Source organism: Canis aureus, chromosome 30 (genome assembly GCF_053574225.1).
Source record: "Canis aureus isolate CA01 chromosome 30, VMU_Caureus_v.1.0, whole genome shotgun sequence".
NCBI lineage: Eukaryota > Metazoa > Chordata > Mammalia > Carnivora > Canidae > Canis > Canis aureus.
Genome location: NC_135640.1, coordinates 41,244,254 through 41,259,083, shown reverse-complemented (window position 1 = coordinate 41,259,083; position 14,830 = coordinate 41,244,254). Strand labels below are relative to the sequence as shown.

The 14,830-nt window shown below is 47.6% G+C and overlaps 1 protein-coding gene across 2 annotated transcripts; it reads right to left on the bottom strand.

Moving 5' to 3' along the window:
• Positions 1–693: 693 nt before the first annotated feature.
• Positions 694–13,348, bottom strand: NDUFV3 (NADH:ubiquinone oxidoreductase subunit V3). 2 transcript variants are annotated; one of them, XM_077879328.1, is made up of 4 exons: positions 13,204–13,348; positions 11,376–11,496; positions 3,207–4,340; positions 694–929 (listed from the first exon to the last, which is right to left on the bottom strand). In XM_077879328.1, the coding sequence occupies exons 1-4, from the start codon at positions 13,249–13,251 to the stop codon at positions 778–780; spliced, it is 1,455 nt and encodes a 484-aa protein (XP_077735454.1). In that variant the 5' UTR covers positions 13,252–13,348; the 3' UTR covers positions 694–777. The 2 variants fall into 2 exon arrangements, with proteins under 2 accessions (XP_077735454.1, XP_077735455.1); XM_077879329.1 differs by lacking the exon at positions 3,207–4,340.
• Between the last annotated feature and the right edge of the window lie 1,482 nt (positions 13,349–14,830).

Below are 14,830 nucleotides of genomic sequence, written 5' to 3'. Positions count from 1 at the left end.
GAGCGGCGCTACCCTAACCAATGGCCCCAGCTTCCATCTTCACTTGTGCGATGGGGAGTAACGTCACCTCGACTTGTTACATCCTCCAAGGAATCGGTTATTTCGTCCCCACAGGGTGCTAGCACAGAGACACCCCCCAACACACACTTGAGCCTGTTCACACCACTTATGCCCCCAGGCGCGTGAGTAACGTTATCATGAGTGTTGGAAGGTTACTCAGCCAACCCAGAAACTGTGGCTAAAACAGCGCAGAGTCCACCATGGCCATCTGGAAACAGTGCTGCTCTGCTGGGCCCTACAAAACTTCCACGGCTCCCTAATCCCACTGCTGAAAACTTCCCTGAGTTTACATCTAATCCTGAATTCAAGTGAACAAAAGGATTCTGTTCAAAGTGCTAGAACTTAATGTTACAATTCTTTTGCAGTACCATAGTTAAAATCAGTAAAACTCCTACTTTCGCTTTATCGAGAATGTGTTCTACCAAATTAGAAGTTATTATTACATTTATTAACACTTAGCTGGTAAGGGAGACTAACATTAAACTGACCAGGGACTCGACATAGTGGGATCACAGTGATGGAAAGTGCCTAGAATTTTCTGAGGTTCTGGCTCACGGGAGAAAAATCCCTTGTGCACAGATGTTTCTAAATGGGTGTTAACTAATTCACTGTTTCCCGTAAAAGGGACACTGATTATACATGTCAGGCCTCATGGCTGGAGCGGATTTTATTTCTGTAGCCCAGACACCGATAGGTTTACTCTCTCAAGGGGAGAGCTCAGTGGCGAGGCGACTCCCGACCCGAAGAGGGCTGAGGCATCCGGTACTTGGACAGGTCCAGGTTGAGGTCTAAGAAGGTGTACGGGGTGTAGTCGTGGTGCTGGAGGTTCCTGTACGTGGTGTTGTCGAATGGCTCGGCTTGAGCAGGCTCTGTGGGGAAAAGCAAGGCCGTGAGAACACGGGACAGGAAGCACCTCTGCAGGGTTCAGCTCACAGACACCCGAGCATCTAGCATCTGTCACATACAATCTGCCTGAAATAATAAACTGTCTAATTAGAAAAGAAAAGCCCGTGAAAGCAACAGGATCTTCAGAAGCAAAATAAAGGAATTAGCTGAAAATGGATTCTGAAACACAAAGCCTTAACAGTGGGAGCAACATGATGGTTTTTACGAGATGTCTTAACACCTTACTTCATACACTTCTAGATCCTGTACTTTGCAGAATTTTGAAAATGCCTATAACAATTATGGAGGGACTTTCAGGCCACTTAAAGATACAGGAAAAAAACCTGATCTATTAGAAATCTGTCTTATAATAGAAATAAACCACTTATAGAAAACAATTTTCAAAAGCAGAAGCTTAAGTGAGCCTTCTACTAGGTCTCTGGGTACAAGAAAATTAGACCCTGTTTTAATAACATTAATACCAACTTAAGGGGAAATGGAAACAAGGTGTATAGTTTTCAACTTTTTCTGAAAAAGTTGTTCGTATGCTTTAGATTCAGACTAAAATATACAAACTAGATTTTATTTCTTTACGTGAAAAAGAATGGTAGTCGAAGAACTAAAAGTGTGTGGTTAAAAAAAAAAAAAGTGTGTGGTTGAAGCAAAAGAAATATCGCTCTCCTGCCACGTAACATGCAGCGTAAGGGGATGGGAGGTGCGGCATGTGGGGTGGCAGGTGGAGGGCGGGGTGAAGTGCCTACTGATCCTGGGCTTCTGCCATCGGGGCTCTCTCAACTCCTACTTGAGCTACACAAAAAATAACCTAAATAGTGCCCCTACTTGAATTCATATCAAAGCTTTGTTTTTCATGTGTTTAGTTGTAGTAAACAAAAATGATGTCTTATTCAGAGCTGACACCTTTCCAATCTCAACGAGCAGAGACTCCCCATGGTGTAGGCACATCTTCAAAGCAAATACAGGGAGCGTGGTTACTGAAGGGAAATGTGGGTTCAGAAAACTCATATGAAAATCAATCCCATCAGGGGACAAGAAGCCAGGTGGCAGGAGCTAGGACGACTGCTTCGGGACACCCACACGTGGGCTGTGCTCCAGGGCGGTGGTGGTTGTAGCCTCCAAAAGGCACAAGGAATGTGGGAAAAAGAACACATCCGTGAAAAATTAGAAGCAAATTGTTTTCAAAATGGTTTGCAATGTGGACCCTGTCGTCGTCCTAAAGGTTTACGTATTCCTCTCCAATTTATGGCAGGATGAGTGAAACAGTAGGCTCAGGAAATGCGGTTCTTGGGTTCTTGACCAGTCTGGAAACTGCAGGCACTTTGCATATTAATGAAAGAGGGAGAAAACGGAGGGAAGAAAACACAAATTCTGTCCACATAACACAACCAGTAACAACAATTAGCACGTAGTGGAAATCAGGCAAGGGGAGGCTTTAGGAGGACTACAGAGCCAACAGGAAGGGGCTGGGTTTGTTAGTAATGCATTTTACAGATATTCTGCGGAGCCAGGCTCTGAACCCAGAGCCCTCCCTTACTGCCTGGCCACCGCCCACCTACAGCACACACCATTTCTAAACTTCAGGGCACCGCCAGACGGTAGCATAGTAGGAATAAAACACTAAACGTTTATGACCGCGAAGTAGCCCTTCATAAAAATTCAGTATAGAAAAACAAAGCCACCCATTGTGTATTTTGGGGAAACCAGAGAAGGAAACGTCATCCAGTGGAAAGAAGACTGAAGCTGCTCCTGGCTGTCCCTGTGTCACTGACTGGTCTCTCTCCTAACATGTGGATGTCCCCTCGGACCCGAGGAATCTAAGAGCACTGCTCAGTGTAGCCGCCCAGAAGACCCTCCCAGTGGGGGTGAGCACGGCCTCTGGGGTTACACAGGACCCCTTCCGCCAAGAGGAGGCTCTGCAAGTTCACCAAACGGACACGTGGACAGCCTCCGAGGACAGCCTCCGAGGCTAAGGGTGAGGATGTGAACTGCCCGAGGGCAGAAACGGCACTGGTTGTGGGCTGGTGGGGAGTGCCCAGGGCACACGCTTCCAGTGCAGAGGAAACATCCAGGGCCCCGGGGCTGTGCCTAGGCTGTGTGTCATCACAATTACGGCCGTGGAAGGGGGCAGACTTCTCCTGCGGGGTCTGACTAACTGGAGCATGTCTTCACCCTGCAGGGGCCTCCAGAGGCCCGCCACCCGCACAGGAAAGGAGGTTCTCAAGAGGGCACAAGGGAAGGTATACCCGGTGTGTTGTCCTGCTCTTGCAGGCCTGGCATCGCGTCTTCAGCCGTCCCGTCCTTCCCCTCAGGCTCCAGACCTGTGGTCTTCTGCTTGAACACACCTGCATCAGGGGCAGGAACTGGCTTTGGATGTTGCAGTGGCGTCTGACCTTCCAAAATCTCCTCTTTAGCCTCCAAGACTCCTCCCGTTACCTGCTTCCCTGCATTTTCCTTGTCGGGTAGGGGAAATGCCACCTCCCTGTCACCTTCCAGTACTTGCTTTTCAAAATGTCTTTCTCTGGAATCAGGAGATGCTTGCAGCTGTCCTGCCTCTTTGGTTCTTTCTGTCGATTGCCCAGCTGCTGGGCTGACATCTGGCTGTGTAGACAATCCTGACTTTGTGGGGTCAGGGAAAGTTTTTTTAACTTCAAGTGGCTTTTGGCTTTCTTGATCTTTTTCACTTGATCTAAGTATTTTCTCCATTTGTTTTTCCTTTATATTTTGCTTCACAATCTCTTTATCTGCTTGTAACTTGGGGGTTGTAGCTTTTGGTTTAGCATCTTTTCTGTCCTCTGATGGCTTCACGGTGGGCCCTTTCTTCTTTGCCTGACGGGGCCTCTCTGAAGGGCTGAGATCTGGCTGCATTTGCTGTGACCGGATCTTCTCTCTTGCTGCTGTTGCAATTTTGGAGGCTCTACTTTCAGGGGAACGGGGGGCCTGTGGTGTTGGAAGCCCTTCTTTGCCCCTGCTCATCATCTGAGGATCAACCTTGGAGGCATCACCCTCCTCGTCAGACTCTGAATCCGAGGAGGAGTCTGAACTGGAGGAGCTGGACGAAGATGTTGAAGATGACGAAGATGATGATGAATCATTTGTCCTTCCTTTGCTCTCCTGAGGAACTTTTGAATCCGAACCCTGTTTTCTGAATGGAGGCAGAACTTTTTGAGGAAACTCTACCAAAGTCTTTCTTGATAAAAACTCTGGAAGCCCTTCATCTGTGAATGGCATGCTATCATCGGGACTGGTGCTAGGGCTAGCTACCACCCTGCCTCGATTCACAATTGACGGGTAAGAATTGGGTGAAGACAAGTTTTTAGACAATTCGGCTGCGGTTGGGGTGGCGAGTAGCCTGCCCCTCTCCTTTCGTTCCACTACATCTAGGAAATGGCATAAAGAGGAATATTATTTTCAATATTTTACAAAACAATCTAAATTCATCAGTAACTCACAGACATTTTATTACTAACAACTTGTTATTATAAAATCTTCAATGTACTCATCCTAAGAAATGTTTCCTGGGAATGCACTTGTAGGTCAAAGCCAAGCCACACGACAGACAACAATAAGAAATGCAGATGTTTTTCTTTGCAGCCAAAATATTTAAAAAACAGGGATTTTTACCAACAGAAGTAACAAACTTGTCTCCACTTTTGACAATGAGGGCTTCTTTGATAATTTTTAAACGATTTCATCCAAGTTTCAAACAGTTAGGCTATAAAGAGATTTCTAAATGACTATTATACATTTTACAAATCGTAATTTCTTAAATCTTTACAAAGATCTTCAAAGATTAAGAAAGTCATTCATACTGGATGAACCTTAACCTTATGAACAAAACGGCAAAGCAGAGCAGGGACAAGAGCCTCATTTGTATCTGAGTGTGCACATACATGTGTGAGTGCTAGGGATCACTGAGTGGGGATGATGTCATACAAATGAACATGCCCTGAGTAGAGGAGAAGTCCTTCAAAATCACAAGTCATCTGGGGGCTTCTTTAGCCAGAGAAAAGTTTAATGACCAAAAAATTCTAAAATAACTTGATGTGTCTATCACTGGAAACAACAGGTTTTAAAATGGGGGGAGGGGAGAAGAGTACTAATATAAAACCTTGCATTTTTTTTAGACTCAATTATTATTTTTCAAAAATATTTTGTTTGAGGGAAAAGCAGAGTGAGCAAACATGAGCAGGGGTAGGGCCAGAGTCAGAGGGAGAAGGAAATTCCCCATTGAGCAGGGAGTCAGACTCAGGGCTTGATCCCAGGACCCCCAGGATCACACCTATTACCCCCAGTTCCACCCCCACCCATCTCTCTACCACTTCCACCATCTCGACCACCCCCTCCACTACTACCTCCATCACCAACCCCACCAACCTCCACCACCACCTTCACCTCCACCTCCACCAGCACCATCAGCAGGAGCAGTAGTACCTCCTCCATGCCATGTGATTCCGTGGCTACATGCCAGTCCAGAATCTGCATTCTAAATGCGGAGCAGGTGCCGAGGCAGCTAACTCTCAGAACTCACACAGAGCTCTAGGATCATGTTAAACCTAAAAATGGGACAAAGGGGGGGCGCCTGGGTGTCACCCAGGTTAAGCCTCTGCCTATGGCTCAGGTCATAATCTCAGAGTCTGGGAATTGTGGGGAGCCTGCTTCTTCTCCCTCTTCTCACTTGGGCTCTCTCTTGCTGTCTCTTAAATAAAATCTTAAAAAAAAAAAAAAAAAGAGGAAAAGAGTGTACATGTACTGAACTTTCTCTCAGCTGTACCTAAATCAGCTCAGAAATCCCTAGTGGCCCCCACAACCTCCTAGCCTGCTCACCTGTATCATTCATCCATGTTTATGTGGGGTCAGAATTTTCCAAGAATGAAAAGTTAAGTTAAAATAGGCATATCTTATATATGCTGCTTTGAATACAAAAATTACAATGCCTGAATCTTCCAAAAAGTGCTGTGGAGGGCAGCCCAGGTGGCTCAGTGGTTTAGCGCTGTCTTTGGTCCAGGCATGATCCTGGAGACCTGGGATCGAGTCCCACATCAGGCTCCCTGTGTGGAGCTGGTTTCTACCTCTGCCTCTCTGTGTCTCTCATGAATAAATAAATAAAATATTAAGAAAAAAAAACAGTGCTGTGGAGATTTTTTAAATTGCAAATAAGTTACCTAAACTACATTATAGGTTGATTTTTATCTATTAAAAATGAAAAGAAGGGCAACCCAGGTGAATCAGCGGTTTGGCACCTGCCTTGGCCCGGGGCGTGATCCTGGAGACCCAGGATTTTTTTTTTTTTTTTTTTTTTTATTTATGATAGTCACAGAGAGAGAGAGAGAGAGAGAGAGGCAGAGACACAGGCAGAGGGAGAAGCAGGCTCCATGCACCAGGAGCCCGATGTGGGACTCGATCCCGGGTCTCCAGGATCGTGCCCTGGGCCAAAGGCAGGCGCTAAACCGCTGCGCCACCCAGGGATCTCCTGGAGACCCAGGATTGAGTCCCATGTCGGGCTCCCACCATGGAGTCTGCTTCTCCCTCTGCCTGTGTCTCTGACACACACACACACACACACACTCTCTCTCTTAAGAATAAATAAATAAAATCTTTAATAAAAAAAAAAGGAAAGAAAATTTCAAATGGGATTAACAGTGGTATCATTTAGAAATTCTGTTTGAAAAGAAAATTTCTGTAATACGTAATAAGAATGTTTTAAGGTTTCTTTTATTCATGCTAAATTACTGAAGAGTTCCACAGAAAGGCTAATAGACTAAAACATAGTAATGCTTTTTTAAAAAATTTCAAAATATTATTTAAACTCTATTAATTAACATATAATGTGCCATTGGTTTCAGGGGTAGAGGTCAGTGATTCATTGGTCTTATATAACACCCAGTGTTCATGACATCACGTGCCCTCCTTGATGCTCATCACCCAGCTACCCCATCCCCCCAGCCCCTGCCCTCCAACAACCCTCTCTGTTTCCTAAGGTTCTTAGGCTTTGTCTCCCTCTCTGATTTTATCCTGTTTTATTTTTCCCTCCCTCCTCTGTGCTCCTCTGTTTTATTTCTTAAATTCCACATACGAGTGAGATCATACGATATTTGTCTTTCTCTGACTGATGCATTTTGCTAATTTTTAATGAGAGCCAATTTCTGACCCACTGCAGCAGGGGCCCAGTGTCCTCTTGTGACTCAGAAGGAAGCTGCCACAATGATCTGGAGCTGCCGCTAGTAACTGCTGTTCCAGAGTGCCAGGGTGCAGATCACGTCTGCATTCAACCGTGCAGAGCAGAATGTCGTCACCGTGAAAACAGGCTCATCATGCAGAGGAACAATGGCTTTCCCTTTATGACCTTACCGGTCTGTTTTCATGAGGTCCCTTACTTTCACCTAGAGGCAGGATGCCCATATACTCCATATACTCAGTTTGATGCTGACCTTCCTTGAAAAACAAGTATATGAAAACACCACACTACCTAAGTTAAGTCAACCGAGGAGGCACATCACACTGCACAAGTCGAAGACTTTCCTGGACTTTCTACTCTGTCAGAGACCATACAAATGACCATACCAGCCTACACACAATTAAGGGCTATGAATACCAGTAACAGCACCGGGACAAGTCTTACTGCTTCTCTCTCTCTTCTCAAAACAACTTCCACATCCCAAATCTTTTCAGCTCAGTTGAAAAGTGAGGGCATGACCTTCAAGTTTTTAGTGGTCTCCTGATTAAAGCTTTTATTTATTTATTTTCTTTTTTAAAGATTTTAAGTGGGCAGCCTGGGTGGCTCAGTGGTTTAGTGCCGCCTTCAGCCCAGGGCCTAATCCTGGAGACCCGGGATTGTGTCTCACGTCAGGCCCCCTGCATGGAGCCTGCTTCTCCTTCTGCCTGTATCTCTGCCTCTCTCTCTCTCTCTCTGTCTCTCATGAATAAATAAATAAAATCTTAAAAAAAAAAAAAGATTTTAAGTAATCTCTACACCCAAAGTGGGGCTCAAACTCATGACCCTGATATCAAGAGTCGTGTGGTCTACCTACTGAGCCACCAGTGCATCCCTAGCGGCCTCCCTATCAAAGCAAAAATGATGTATTGGTGTTTGAAATAGATTAGCTATCTTAGAATTCTTTCATATCCTGTCACTGGGTCACAAAACTAATCTTGGAAACAAAGCACACTCCAAAACAAAGGAATATTTTGACGACATGAAAGAATACTCAACTTTTACATGCTAAAACTTTTTTTTTACATGTACAGAACTATAAAGTGTTGTTTTTTTTTTAATGAATACACGAGAATCAAGATTTTTTTTCCAGAGGCAAGACAGTACAGTGATTAAAAGTACAGATGGTGGGGCCTCACTGCTGGGGTTCACGTCTCGCTCCACTACTGACCTATGTGTGACCTCAGGCAGCTCATGGAACTCCTCCGTCTACTTTCTCATCCATAATGCAGGGTTACTAATAGTATCCACTCACGGAGTTCTGAGGACCAGATAAGATAATATATGGAGTGCTTGGAACAGTGCCTCGCACTGTTGGTTAGAATTAAATACAACAAAACCCTATTTCCAGAGATTTCTCACTTTTCAAGCTGAAGTAAGGACTGGAAATGGATAATTAACTTTGGCTTCTTGACAGATTCTTTAAAAAGCAACACTGGAGTTAGTCAATGATTTAGTACTGATTGTTGCAAAACAGCCTAGTGCCTAGATTCAAAGTAACATCAAAGTAGGGGAGGTAGGGGAGCCAGGGGAGCCTGGGGAGGGGGGGAGGGGCGGCTCAGTGGTGGCTCAGGGGTTTAGCGCCGCCTGCCTTCCGCCCAGGGCCTAATCCTGGAGTCCCAGGATCGAGTCCCATGTCGGGCTCCCTGCATCGAGCCTGCTTCTCCCTCTGCCTCCCTTTCTCTCTCTCTCTCATTAATAAATAAATTTTTAAAAAATCTTAAAAAAAAAAAAGTAGGGGAGTCAGGCGCTTCTGCAGGAGGGGGGGCTACAAAGAGACCCTGGATTCTGGTTTCTGCACTGGGGGCTATCCTCAGGAAGGAAGCACGTGCTACCAGAAGCTGGAGCTCTGGAGGGCAGAAGGCAGGTGTTCTGTAACCTTGGAGTCCTGCCTCTAAGGCAGGCACTGACTAGAGATGTGAGCACATGGGTGAGTGCTTAGCACCCTGTGTGCAAGCTTCCACTTGAGCTTCTAAAGCCCCTGAGAGTTGACAGCGGTTGACCTGACAATGTGCCACTAGCAGGCAAAAGGCATTTCAGCGTCCGACACTTAACCAGTCTGAGGCCTGCATACATGTCAATTTAGAAGTATTCTTTCTTTTCTTTTTTTTTTGTGGGGGGGGGATTTAGTTATTCATGAGAGACACACAGAGAGGCAAAGACACAGGCAGCGGGAGGAGCAGAATCCCTGCAGGGACCCCGATGTGGGACTTGATCCCAGGACTCCGGGATCACGACCTGAGCTAAAGGCAGACGCTCAACCACTGAGCCACCCAGGCGCCCCTCTTTCTCTTTATACAGGGATTGTAATTATTTTGAAATGATGAGGCACAAATGCAATATGTCTTAAAAACAGTATGGTTCAGCATTCTGTCTTCCTACCTGAAAGCACTCTATGGTGGACACGACACAGACACACATCTCATGCCGGCCCTGCTCAGGCAGGGAGGAACTGTTTCCAGGGGCAGAAACTACACAGGCCCAAGGCCAACTCCCAGGTCAGTGTTCCTGTCTCATGCCTGCACCCAAAACTGTCACATGACCAAGTGCCCTATTCCACTCACGTAGCCACTAGTCCAGTTTCATAAATCTATGATGTAGGATTGCAGAGACAAGACTAAAATTCACCAAACGCAGCGAGAACATTAGTGATGAGATGCAGCCAATCAGCAGTAAACACTGAAAGAATGTCAAAAATGTGCCGGGCATAATACAGAACTGAACTGACAGTCTGGTTGTAAACTTTTTAGGAGTGATCAAGGTACTGTGGCTCTGTTTTAAAAAAAAAAAAAAAAAAAAGAGTCCTAATTTTTAAGATCTCTATTTAAAAACATGAGGAAGAGAGAGACAGAACACTGGATTTAAAAGTGAGGCAAGGGACACCTGGGCGGCTCAGTGGCTGAGCATCTGCCTTTAGCTTAGACTGTGATGCTGGGGTCCTGGGATCAAGTCCCACATGGGGCTCCTGCAGGGAGCCTGCTTCTCCCTCTGCCTGTGTCTCTGCCTCTCTCTCTGTATATCTCATGAATGAATAAATAAATCTTAAAAAGAAATAAAAGTGAGGCCAATACAGACTGAGTTACACAGAACAGAACATTCTGAGTCAAACAGAATTAAACTGAGCTGAATTCAGGCCTCCAGCAATGATGTGCTTAGGGCATGAAAGGCAGTCGGGGGCCAGCAATCCACAATGGGCCAATATTCTGAAACCTACCAGTGCTTTTGTGTGCACACCAAGAAGCGACAAAACAAAAAAATATCTAAGTATTTTTAAATATTTAAATATTCAAACAGAGGAAATGATATTGATGAAAATAAGATAAATTCAACTTACCATTCTGAACCACATATGAAAATCAAGGTTTGCAGAGACTGTACATACACATCTTTCACTTTTTTTCTTTTTTAAGATTTCATTTTTAAGCAATCTCTACTCGCAACATGGGGCTCGAACTAAACCCTGAGACTGAGAGTCATGTGTTCCTCTGACTGAGCCAGCCAGGCACCCCTGTAAATCAGTCATTAGTAAGGAATCGGGAGTAGAAAATAAAATTCCCACAAGAGAAGTATTTAAAAATATACTGTTGCATTTTCTATTCTCTTTCCGTGAGGATATGCTACATTGGTATTTAGGAGGAAAAAAAGTAAAAAACAGCAATAACAGTCAAAATGACTATGGAAAGAGCTGGACACAGATCAGATATCATGCTGCATCAAAGTGAGTTGTAATGGAAAATGGTGCCTGCCCTAACTCCCTCTCTACTGTCATAAGAGGATGCCTACAACCCTGGGCTATGGCCAACCAGAGCCCGGGAGGCCACATGTGAGTTTCAGAGACAATGAGAAAAGCCACAGTTGGGGGAAGCAAGATGGGGTTCAGAGCTACCATGGGAGTGTGGGCTACAGTACGATACTAGGGCGATCTACGCACCCCAGCCTTTGCCCTCTGTATCCCCTTGCTATGTGTTAGAGTAAGGCACTTAGAAAACAGACAAAACTGGTTTGGGGCTAAACACCGAGTCAAAGACTGTTTCGTTACTGATGTGTTTGGTCTAAAATCTGCATGGATGTTATTTCTGATTATAATCTGGACTTGCTGGAGATGAATCAAATTATGTGGTCAGTAAAACTTTTCATGCTTGGAAAATAGACTTATTTATTTTGCATTATCTTTCCCTTATGACTATCATTAAAATCTTACTTTTTGGTGGACTTTGCTTCTTGGGATTTGGTGGCAGTCCCTTTTCGCTCTTCCCTGATTCTGCACAGAGAGAAACCGTGGAAGCAAGTCCTCGAAATACTCGTGCTTCGAGGAGCATAATCTGACAGAAGAATGAACAAATATGGACATTTTAGGGTAACATCACTTAGGATCCATTACAACATAGAAATACTACGTGCATCCAAATGGTATATTGTTATCACCATTTCCGTAACGTGTATTACAGAAATTTGCGAAAATACAAAAACAAAACAAAACAAAACAAAACAAAACAAAAAAAAGGAGCTGCAAGAAAGATAACCACAGGACAGTCACTATTAGCTATGTAACTCCAGGAAAACGTCAAAACAGCTTCTCCCGTGCACACTTTTTTGTCGTCCCCGATTACCTGTTAGCCAACACAATACCGATTCTTTTTGTAAAATGTTTTCCTGTACTTACAAAGCTAAGTAGAAGAAATACTATCTGGTTGTTAACAATGATGTGGATAAATAATGATTACTCCCAAACTGTTTACAATATATCATAATTGGGCGCAGCCCGGGTGGCTCAGCGGTTTAGTGTCGCCTTCAGCCCAGGGCGTGATCCTGGAGACCCGGGATGAATCCTACGTCGGGCTCCCCGCATGGAGCCTGCTTCTCCCTCTGCCTATGCCTCTGCCTCTCTCTCTGTGTCTCTCATGAATGAATAAATAAAATCTTAAAAAAAAAATCATAATTGGAAAACAAACTATCACTGATAACTCACCGAGCATGTATTTACTAACAGCTATTACCTGCTGGGCACTTCTAGAAGCTGGATATAGATACAGCAGAGGGGCCTCTCCTTTATATGCAAAGAGGAAAATGTGTTTTCTACGTTTATGACTGCAAGTGCATGCCTCTGTGTATACATGAAAGCTCAAACAACCATTTGGAATCAGGTTTGTTTGTTTTTTTCTTTTTTAAAGGTTTTATTCAATGATTCATGAGACACACACAGAGGCAGAGACTTGGAGAAGCAGGCTCCTGGGCAGCCCTGGTGGCCCAGCGGTTTGGCGCTGCCTTCAGTCCAGGGCGTGATCCTGGAGTCCTGGGATCGAGTCCCACGTCGGGCTCCCTGTAGGGAGCCTGCTTCTCCCTCTGCCTGTGTCTCTCATGAATAAATAAATAAAATCTTAAAAAAAAAAAAAAAAAAAGGGAAGCAGGCTCCCTACAGGGAGCCCGATGCAGGACTCGATCCCAGGACCCCGGGGTCACGACCTGAGCCAAAGCCAGATGCTCCACCACTGAGCCCCCAGGTGCCCCAGAACCAAGTGTTTCAAGGACTAACTGAAATAGACCCCCCCCCTCCGACGTCTATACTCCACTTTGCAATGAAGAGTTGGTGCTTTTGCAGCGAGAGACATCTAAAAATTTAAATACAGTGAAACGGCTTTGCGTTTTTTCCCTCCGGGTTAGAGGAAAGCCCTCCCTTCCTGTTTTCACAGACGGATGGGGTCAGGTAAGCGGGCTTCCCCGGGGCTGCCGGGGAGGCGACCAGGTCAGCCCTCCTGCCTCCCCCTCCCGGCCTACACGAGAGGTGCAGACGCCGTGGTTGGCGCCCCTGACACCTGGGAGCCCTCGCACCTGCCCGCGGCCCGGCCCGGCCCCGCCCCGCACGCCCCGGGCTCCCCAGGTGACCGGGGTCCTCCTCCAAGGGGCCGTGGCCCGGCCCAGGCCCGCCCCTCCGCCCCGCGCCCTCTCCTGCGCCCCGCATGCGGGCCGACCGCCCACCGGGACGGCTGGAGAGGCCGCCACGCCCCGGCCCTACACGGGCTCCCCTTTACCTTCAGCGCCGCGGACCGTCCTTCCCGCAGCAGAAGCGACGCCGCCATGACGGTGACACCGGGGACGCCCGCACCAGGGCCTGGCCCGGCTGCGGTCGCACCCGGACTGACGTCACCACAGCGCGCGCACCACGGGCCGCGGGCCCGCCCCCTGCGCCGAGAGCACCAATCACAGGCAGGCAGAGGGGCGGGACGGGGCGGGGCCGAGGGCTGGAGGCTGCCGGCGCATCCCGGCACCCCTCGCGGCGCCTCAGGCCACGCCCCCGGGCGGAGCTGCCAATCACCGGCCGGCCGGGGCGGGGATGGGATGGGCGGAGCCAGCGCGGCCGCCGAGCGCTCCTGCGGGGTCGCGGTCTTGGAGGCGGGGTGCAGCGTGTGCTCGTGTCCCTGCGCCCGGCAGCCCTGGTTCTGCCCCCGAGCCGTGTGTGCTGGGCTCGGAGCCCCGCGGCGCCCGGTCCCACCCAGTCCGGCGATGTGCACGCCGTCTGCAGCCTGGGGCGGGACCCTGGGCGCGCTCCGGGCCCGGGACTGCACCAGGGCCGGAGCTCGGAGGGTCAGAGATGCACGCTTTACTTTACCTGAACGTGCATGGCTGGCAGTGCAGGCAGGTAGCCGAGCTCCCGGCCCCCACCGGCCCCCGGCCCCCACCTCTGACTCCACTCCATCCGGGCGGCGTACATGCGCAGACACCCTTCCAGAGGGGACCCTGGAGCCCTGCCAATGCCCTGCGGCCTGCCACCAGGCCTGCCACCAGCCACCCGAGGTCCCCGAGCAGAGGGACCACCTGAGGTTTCACCATCACAGTGACAAAGGGATCCTCCTTTGTCTCTGCAAGAGAAGGGATCACCATGATAACAGAATTAATTACTCTTTGCTCAAGCCCAATTCACTCCCGTGTCTCCAGTGGAAAGCTCACACTCGTGTTTGTGCAGCCTGCTTCTTTCAAAGGTGACTGAGCACCTTGAAGGTGCAAAGCCACAGCTGCCACGTGGGGAAGTTGGCCTGGAATTGGGAAGGTCCACATCACACCCCTCATGGGGGCCGGAGCCCTAATTTCCTCCCACCAGCAGCCAGCACATTCAGCTCAAGGTAGCTGAAATGGTCAGCCTCGGGAATACAATGAGAAGGCCAACGCCTTTGGGACCAGAGTGGTCGCCAGCCAGAGTGGTGGATAGGAGAGGGCACATCTGGTGGTGGGAACCCTGGGGAAGAAGAGACTTGCTGAGTGGTGGGGAGCCCTGTTGGTGGTTTTCAAAGAAGCAACAGGAGTGTGTGAAGGTTGACTATGGCAAAGATGTGGAAGACCAAGGTCTGAGCCTGGAGGGAGCAGGACCTAGCAGGAAGCTAATGCAGTCAAGTAGGGTGGTGGAGGTAGGCCTACACCATGGTAGGTCAAAGAGGATGGAAAGGACAGGGCCAAGTGCAAGAGGCAAATAGAAGGTGTTGCAGAAAAATCCAGGATGCAGAGGCCAGAGAGGGTTAGTGCTTTCATGAGTATTTGTGGAGAGGGGATTATATCCTATTTTCTATTTTTCTTATACATAGTATTTTTTTAAAGATTTTATTTATTTATTTGACACAGAGAGCACAAGCAGGGGGAGGACAGAGGAAGAGGGAGAGAGGGAAA